The sequence below is a fragment of the Crocodylus siamensis genome, chromosome 15 (assembly GCF_052110815.1).
Source record: "Crocodylus siamensis isolate JL-2025a chromosome 15, ASM5211081v1, whole genome shotgun sequence".
NCBI classification, from domain to species: domain Eukaryota; kingdom Metazoa; phylum Chordata; order Crocodylia; family Crocodylidae; genus Crocodylus; species Crocodylus siamensis.
This window is the reverse complement of record NC_143409.1, coordinates 53,934,046-53,943,123: the sequence shown is the minus strand read 5'-3', so window position 1 is coordinate 53,943,123 and position 9,078 is coordinate 53,934,046. Positions and strand designations below refer to the sequence as shown.

At 48.2% G+C, this 9,078-nt stretch overlaps 2 protein-coding genes across 2 annotated transcripts in view; both read left to right on the top strand.

The window, feature by feature from the left end:
* The window catches only part of LOC149852907 (BOLA class I histocompatibility antigen, alpha chain BL3-7-like), a 622,447-nt gene that overhangs the window by 575,341 nt on the left and 38,028 nt on the right, over positions 1–9,078 (top strand). The window lies entirely within an intron of this gene.
* LOC149852911 (uncharacterized) lies at positions 4,119–5,105 on the top strand. Its single transcript, XM_090029509.1, has one exon. It carries the CDS (start codon positions 4,119–4,121, stop codon positions 5,103–5,105), a length of 987 nt encoding a protein of 328 aa, XP_089885635.1.

Below are 9,078 nucleotides of genomic sequence, written 5' to 3'. Positions count from 1 at the left end.
GGAATAAAGAAATGCAGCATGCCTTTGATCTGCTTAAAGCAGCATTAACCCAGCCCCCTGCCCTGGCCATCCCAAACAGTAAAAAGCCATATCGACTGTATGTTCATGAGAATCGAGGGGTTGCATCAGGGGTGCTGACACAGCCATTGGGCCCGACCTGGAGACCCGTGGGATATTATTCAAGGGTTCTAGATCCAGTTGCACTCGGGTGGCCAGCCTGTCTTCGGGCTGTGGCAGCCACAGCAGTGGTTGTTGAAGAAGCCCAGAAGATAGTCATGGGTGCGGATATGGAAATACTCACTCCTCATGGAGTTCCCCAGATCCTAGGGACTGAAGGGAGGGAAATTTCTTAACCCCTCCAGACAATAACGGTATGAGATATTTTTGCTCTCTAATCCAGGACTTACTTTCAAACATACTACAGCCTTGAACCCTGCAACCTTGCTGCCGGAGCCAGGGAAACCGAAGCATGACTGCCTTGAGGTCCTGAATCAGACCACGCAGGTGCGACCTGATCTTGCTGAGGACCCAATTGAAGACCCAGATGTTGAATACTTCGTAGACAGCTCCAGCTCTGTCATCGATGGGAAAAGACGAACAGGATGTGCAGTGGTAACCTTGGATAAGGTAGTATGGAGGGAGTCATTGCCGAGCTCATGGTCGGCACAGGCCGCGGAACTCACTGCGCTCACCCGAGCATTACAGCTGGGGACAGACCAGCGGGTTAATATATACACTGACTCTCACTATGCTTTTTCTACAGTCCATGCGCACGGACTATTGTGGAAAGAAAGGGGTTTCATTACTGCCTCTGGGAATAAGATTGCTAATGGCCCCCAGATTATCAAACTACTAGAGGCACTCCACCAGCCTAAAGAGGTAGCAGTCATTCATGTGCGGGCCCATGGGAAGGCTGCTGAGAAAAAGCATAAGCTTGGAAATACAAAGGCTGATGCAGCAGCAAAGGAAGCTGCATTTATTGGGGGAGAAGCAGAAGAGGTATCCAAGCAGGCCATGTCCCATGCCATATGGCCATACGTTCAGGATTTAGTCCGACAGTATTCCCCTGAAGAAGATAAATTTGCACAGAAAGCTTGTGCAGAAAAGAACTCCCAGGGGTGGTGGATAGTACCAGGAGGGAAAGTCATGATACCCAGGCCATTGCTTCGGGAGGTGCTGCAACAGCTCCATGCAAGAACCCATATGGGAGGCTTGGCTATGGGTGATCTAGTGATCCGCCAAGCAGTAGCCCCAGGGCTATATGTAGAAGCTCAGCGCATTGCTACCAAGTGCATCACATGCCAGAAAGTAAACCCTCGAAGGAAACCCCCTGTGCCAATGGGAGGTAGACCCTGGGCAGCGTACCCTGGACAGGCATGGCAGATTGATTTTGCCGAGCTCCCACGGTCCGGACATCACGGGTTTTTACTTGTCCTGGTAGACCAGCTCTGTGGTTGGGTCGAGGCCTGGCCCACCAGGACTGCCACTGCAGCTACAGTAGTGAAGTATTTGTTACAGGAGATCATTCCCTGGTATTCCCTGCCTGAGTCCATCGAGTCGGATCAAGGACAACACTTTGTGGGAAAAGTGGTTCAAGAAGTCGCACAAGCTCTCAAGGTTACTTGGAAACTACACACACCATGGAGACCACAGAGTTCAGGACAAGTGGAACGCATGAATAGGACTTTAAAGACTTTGCTCACCAAAATCTGTATTGAAACACGCCTTAAGTGGCCTCAAGCATTGCCGCTAGCTCTTACTTGCATTCGAGACACTCCCCGACGGGGCCTCAAATTGACCCCATATGAAATTATGTTTGGCAAGCCACCTCGAGTCTTACCCCCTGGGATGCGAGAGAATGTAACTTTCAAATTAGGTAATAGTGAGATTCATATGTATGTTATTGCCTTGCAGTCTGTCTTGTTTTCTCTTCACAGGTATGCGTCTTGGAAGTAATTACTAACCAGACTACCACTGCTCTCGAGTTGCTGGCTCGACAAAGTTCCCAGATGAGGGAAGCCATATACCAAAATCGAATGGCTCTAGACTATTTACTCGCAGAGGATGGCGGAGTCTGTGGAAAGTTCAACCTTTCTAATTGTTGCCTCCAAATAGACGACAACGGAAAAGCGGTCTTAGAGATTGCCAAAGAGATTAGGAAAATAGCCCATGTACCGATACAAACGTGGGAACCCACATGGAGTAAAGACTGGTGGTTTCAATTATTTGGAGGACCCTGGTGGAAAAAAGTAGGATTTGTGCTTTTGTGTGCTCTGACTGGTTTAATTTTTATCCCTTGCCTTATTCCTTGTCTCACTAGATTGATAAACACTACAGTAGAAGGAATGCAGGTCGCAGCAGTTCCTTTGAAAGCACAGACTGTAGCAAAAGTCATGGTCCTCAGAAAAATTCCTCATAATTATCTTGATATGCCCAAATGAAGTAAAGATCAGAAAGCATCTTGAGGGGGGATATTGTTAGAAATATTATTAAAAATGCATTATCAATAAGTCTTGTTAAAACAGTGCAGCTGTCAGCCCTCCCTGGTGAGAGAACTGGGAGAGCTACTGAGAGCTCTTTGTATTAAGGTATCCCTCTCTCTTTGTTTTGCAAAGTTACTATCTCTTTGTTACAGTAAAGCATATACTCCTCAGCTTTTCTCATGCAGATAAGAGTAAATTGCAATTCTAGCCTTGAAGCAAGGAAAATTCAAACTCTTGTAACCTCAAATATTTTCTACCCATGCGCAATGAATTAATACATATAAGCCTATCCGCCCCGCATACTTAAGTAGTTAATTATAATACACATGCGACGCATGATTTGACGTATTCACATACATGTTTCTATGAATCGGAAATGAGTTGTAAGAGTTCCTCCTTCTGCACACGTGGTCAGGAGAGAGGGGATAAAGCCAGCTGGGCAGTTTCCCTCGGGGGCAGCAGAGTGTTTGATCTTTTGTCTCTCTCTCTGACCCTATTTGCAAATATATACCTTTTGTGTTGCTAATAGAGTGTGTCTGTGGCTGAAGGTTTTTTTCGCCTCCCGAGAAATGAACCGTGATTTTTACATCATATGCATCAGAAGGAGATAAAAGGCAGGCAGAAAAAACGCTCGCTCGTCCACCCATCACCCGCAGATCAAGAAAGAAGCACCAGCAACAGAGACACGCGCCGACAATGCAGGATCCAGGGGTGGTGATCTCTCTCTCTCTCTCTCTCTCTCTTTTTCTCTCTCTCTTTCTCTTCTTTTCTCTTTTTCTCTCAAGTTCTTCTTTCTTCTGCATGCCTCATGTGAATGTTTTCCAGGAATAAATCTTGACCAGGGGTTTTATTGTTGTTATGAAGTTAACCAAAATAAAGCAGCAAGTTGTTTATTCTGAGAGTGTTTGTCTAACCACGCTGCACAGAGGATTGTAAAAGCACCTCCCCCTTCACCCACTGAGCGGGACGGGACATTTTAATTGGCGTCACGAACAGGATCCTCTGTGTGCAGCGGCTGGTGGTTAGTAATCAGGGGATATTAGCCTGAGTGCTAAGAAAGGAGGACTGATTTTCGACTGAGTTCGAAACCTCTGGCAGGAAGGTCATGGCACCCCGGGAAAGGCCCGACCTGAACTGCTCCCCTCTTCTGGAACTGCTGAAAGAATATAAGGCAAGTCCAGCTCCAGCTGGCACCGGTGGGCTGAGGAGAATTGGCAATCCCCAGACACTGGGGCTGAACGAATAAAAGCCTTGGCCAAGGAACAGAAACAGAGGCGAGGAAAAGGAAAGGCTTTAGTTTGTGGGGTGCTGGGAGCAGCTTTGTTAGCCGCCCAGAAGGACAGGCTTGTTGTAAAACAAGCAGAAAGGGAGGTGACTGAATCCTTGCAGGAGTTAGTGAGAAACCTGCAAGCTGAGCTGGCAGCAGAGAAGGAGAAATGTAGCCAAGCTGAGGTAGCCTTAGCAGCTGAGAGATTGACAGTTGGAAAGTTACAGTGCAATCTTAAAGAAGCTTTTGAAAGGGAGAAGGAGCCGAGAGTGTCATTAACCCAACAATGCAGAGAATATTCAGTAGCGAGTGAAGTAATCCCTCTTCATCCTTGGGACGAAGTGGATGAGACTAGGGTTGAATCAGATATGGATAAAAAACTTCGTCCCCTCATAAAGACGGAGACTCAATATGAGGAAGGGGATGAGGAAATACCACCTGCTGTCACTACTACACAAATTCCTTGTAGTGCAACAGAATTAGCTAAGCTGCAGGAGAAACATAGTAGATTGGCTAAAGAATCTGAGACAGAATATGTATGGAGGGTTTCTTTGACCGGGGGAGATAGGATTAGACTGTCAGAGGAAGAGGCTCAGGGGTATTGGGGACCTGGAGTGTTTCTAACAGTCAGTGACGGACGTGAACCATGGTCCTTGACCCAAAGGGCAGCATATTGGGCTGGTGGTCTTGATCCCCTAGAGCGAGGGGACCCCCTTGCCATTCCCACACCTGGAATTAATCAGCTTACTGAAAGCATTCAAAAGGGCGCATGCCTTCAATTAATGCACAATCGGCGCTTGATACCCCGACATCCTTCGCCTATGTTGATGTTTGCTGACCCTGATCGATTAACCCCTTTGATCAGGGGACTGCCTGATTCTTTAAAATTGTATGCTGTACAGCTCCAGGACCGTCTTAGAGTAGTAACACCAGGGGGTTGTAAAGTGGGACCTCATCTCACCTGGGGAGAGGTGGCCCAAGAATTGATTAATTATGGTCGGAGAATGGGAATAACGGACAAGGAATCAAAAAGGCAGACAGTCTTTCGTAGGGCTGAGCTTCACGCTCAACCCCCTCTCCCTCGCTTCCCTTTAAAGATTTCACGTAACCAATTATGGAGTGAAGGGATGGAGAAAGGGATTCCTAAACAGTTAATGGATAGGTTGCCACTCCCAAATTTACAGTTATTAGTAATAATGTGGCAAGTAGAAAAAAAGCCCCCGCCTAGAGAAGGATTACCTCTTACCAGACCTAATTTTGAAGGAGTGGTTGCTCCCTCAACCCCTCCCAAAAAAGCCACTCAGGGCAATCATTCCCCTTCCCACCAGGGAAACCCTTTCAGCCATCCCCAGTAGGTGAGCCGGGGGATGGCTCGTGGGTATACCTTACAAGGCTCACAGAAAATAAAAAAGGGGACCTTTTAGTAACCTTCCCCTTGGGTCCTTACAAAACCCCAGTTACCTTTCTCATAGATACAGAAGCTCAAATGTCAGCATTAAGCAAAGATACAGCAGATCCAAGTGGAATTATATTAGATAAAAAATACATACAGGTTCCAGATGTTTTTGGGAATTCTAAGCCCCAACCCACTGCCCGAGTAAAATGTTGGTTGCCTGGTGATGCAACTCCAACAAATACTATTAGGATTGTAGGCACCCTTCCCACCAACATCTTAGGATTAGATCTATTAAAGGGAAAGGCCTGGACAGATTCTCAGGGACAAGAGTGGAAGTTTGGCTCCCCAGCCCCTCTAATTAGACTTTTCCAGACTGCACCACCACTTCCCCCCTCCAAAATAGTAAATGTAAAACCTTATTCCTTACCCCTCGGGGCAAAGGAAGGGATTTCTCCAGTCATTAAAGAATTATTGAAGAATGGAGTGATTAGACAGACTCACTCTCCATATAATTCCCCTGTATGGCCAGTACGAAAACCAAATGGAAAATGGCGATTAACTATAGATTACCGACGCCTAAATGCTAACACTGGCCCTTTAACAGCGGCAGTGCCGAACACAGCTGAGCTAGTAGCTGTCATACAGGAACAGGCGCACCCGGTTTTAGCTACTATAGATGTGAAGGATATGTTTTTCATGGTACCCCTGCAGGAAAGTGATCAAAGCAAATTTGCCTTTACATGGAAAGGAATCCAATACACCTTTACCCGGCTGCCCCGAGGGTACCGTCATTCCCCTACTTTAGCTCATCATACATTAGCTCAGGAACTTGATAAAATTACTCCTGAGAACGGGGTAAAAATCTATCAGTACATTGATGACGTGCTAATCGGCGGTCACGATGTTGATGCTGTAGAAAAGACCCAAATTAAAATAATCAATTACTTAGAGAAATTAGGACTCAAAATCCCATCAGAAAAAAGGCAAGCCCCCTCCACAGAGGTAAAATTTTTAGGCATATGGTGGAAGGGAGGAGCAGCGTGTATTCCCCCAGAAACCTTAACTGTCTTAAAACAGATTAAAATCCCTGCAAATAAAGAGGAACTGCAGCATGCCCTTGGCCTGCTGATATTTTGGAGAAAGCATATCCCTGATTTTTCAATTATAGCTCGTCCTTTATATGACCTAACAAAGAAAAGGGTTATCTGGGATTGGACCCCTTTGCATGAGGAAGCTCTGAAGTTATTGATTTTTGAAGCAGGAGCATATCAGGCTCTGGGTCCAATACATCCAAGTGACCTGCTCCACATTGAATGGGGTTTTGCAATTCATGGAGCCTCAGTACATATGTGGCAGCGAGGGCCAGAAGGTCCAACACGCCCTATTGGATTTTATTCGCGTAGTTTCAAAGATGCTGAAAAGCGATATTCCACTTGGGAAAAAGGCCTTTTTGTAGTGTGCTTAGCCCTGCAGGAAGCAGAACGGACTATTCACCAACAGTCACTCATTTTACGGGGGCCCTTCAAAGTTTTAAAACCTGTAATAGCTGGCACACCACCTCCTGTTGGGGTGGCACAGCGAGAGACAGTTAGAAAGTGTGGAGGTGGAGGATTTCTCTCCCTCCTTTCCGCTGCTGCTGGGATCTGCCGGTTTCCTTTGACAGCAGGTGGGGCACAGCCACTTTCTTGCCCGTGTTGCAAAAGATTGCGGTCCGTTTCTTGGAGGCCACCAAAATCACAGACACACACTTATTAGCAGCACAAAAGGTGTGTTTGCAAATAGGGTCAGAGCAGAGTCAAAGACTCAGATTACTCCGAACCCCTGAGGAATTTTTGCCGGTTGTATTTATCCTTCTGGCACCGAGCAGGGGCAGTCTTCAGTGAGGGTTCAAAGCACCCTCTTCACATGTATCTGCCCCCTCCTCTGCTCATCAAGGAGACAGACAAATGAACCCCGGGTTTCAGCCATGCCCACAGCCTCCCTGGTACTAGGTTTGGCAGGTGGGCAGAGCCCTGGGCTCAAGGTCCAAGACCTGCAGCTGTTTTGGACACAGCTGCCTGCTGTGTAGGGTGGGGAGGGTCAGCGTGGGGGTGTTTCCAACCTCACTGGAAGTGGTGGCAGACAGCATCAGGGCCTGAGTGCCTACAGTGCGGGGGCTGCATTTCTTGCCCATTTCTGCATTTCCCGCGCAGCCATGGGAAGCCCCCCCAGGGTGGTGCAGGCCCCTCACCCGCATGGGGGATGGAGCGCTGCTGGGCGCGTGCTCCCAGGCCCTGGGGACGCCACACTCCTCCCTCCGGCTCCACGCTCAGGTCACCTAGAAAGTGAGTCCCAGGTTGTTCCCTGCTCAGACGGCTGCGACGTGCCAGGCAGGCGGGCGCGCAGCAGCCCCGGGGAGGGCGGCAGAGCCGCGCACACGAGCAGGAGCCCAGAGACGCGCTGCCTGTGCCAGCAGGACCCGCCTGCCTGGAGCTGAAGGGCTTCCCCACGCCTGAGAGCAAGGCCAGGCTGTCCCGGGAGAGACACAAAGTCTCCGGCAGCAGGGAGCAGGGCCCAGAGGTTGCCCCCTCTGCCCAGCAGCCCTTTCCCAGGAGGGCTGGGGTGACGGGGCCTAGCGTGGGCTCTCCCTGGGGTGGAGCGGGGCAGCCCTGGAGGGGCCGGCAGCGCCCTGGGGGTCGGGCCTGGGCTGGGCTCAGCTCCTGCCCTTGAGTCGCGCTGAGCAGGGACAACGTGCAGGGCAGGAGCCCCGGGTGCGCTGGCAAATCTGCTCCCGCTCTGCTGCCAGGTTGTGGGCGCCCCGCTCGGCCCCGTGTGCCCAGGGCGGAGGGACCTGGGGGTGCTGTGTGGTGTGACACAATAATGGCACAGAGCAGACGTGTGTGTGTCTGTGTTACAGAATAATCATACAGAGCTGAAGTGTGTGTCTGTTTTACACAATAATGATAAGGAGCACAGGGCTCTGTCTCTGTGTGTTACATAATGATACAGAGCAGAAGTGTGTGTGTGCACGTGTGTGTGTTGCACAGTAATAATATGGAACAGGAGTGTGTTTGCGTGTTTGTGTCTTGCAGAATCATGATACATAGCAGAAGTGTGTGACTGTGTGTGCATGATGAAATAATGATATGGACAAGAAGTGTGTGTGTGTGTTACAGAATAATAACAGCAGAAGTGTGTGTGTCTGTGTGTGTGTGTCTTACACAGTAATGATACGGAACAGAAGTGTGTGTGTGTAGCAGAAGTGTGTGTGTGTGTTGCAGACTAATGATAAAGAGGACAAGTGTGTGTCTGTGCATTGGTAGAAGATTTATACTGAGCTGAAGTGTGTGTGTGCTTGCATGTGTCTTGCAGAATAATAATCCAGAGAAGTGTTTGTGTGTTTGTGTTACAGAATGATGCAAAGCAGAAGCTTGTGTGTGGGTTCCAAAATAATGATACAGGACACAAGTGTGTGTGTGCATGTGTCTGTTGCAGAATAATGATATAGAGCAGCAGGGTTTGTGCATGTTTGTGTTATAGCAGGATACAGAGCAGAAGTGTGTGTGTGTTTACACGTGTTTGTGTTACAGAAAATAATATGAAGCAGAAGTGTGTGTGTTACACAATGATACAGAGCAGAAGTTTGTGTGTTTTACAGAATAATGATGCAGAACAGATGAGTGTATGTGTGTGTTACAAAATTATAGGGGGCAGATGCGTGTGTCTGTGCCTTGCAGAAAAATGATACAGAGCAGATATGTGTGTGTGTTACAGACTAATGATACGTGTGTGTGTGTTCACGTGCTCGTGTTCATTACAGAATAATGATACAGAGCAGAAGTGTGTGTGTGTGTGTGTGTGTTGCAGAAGAATGACACAGAGCAGATGTGCGCGTGTGTTACAGAATAATCATACAGAGCTGAAGTGTGTGTCTGTTTTACACAATAATGATA

Bases quoted from the DNA above. Each gene is read 5' to 3' on its own strand.
- LOC149852911 (XM_090029509.1), top strand. From the start codon at position 4,119: ATGGATAAAAAACTTCGTCCCCTCATAAAGACGGAGACTCAATATGAG.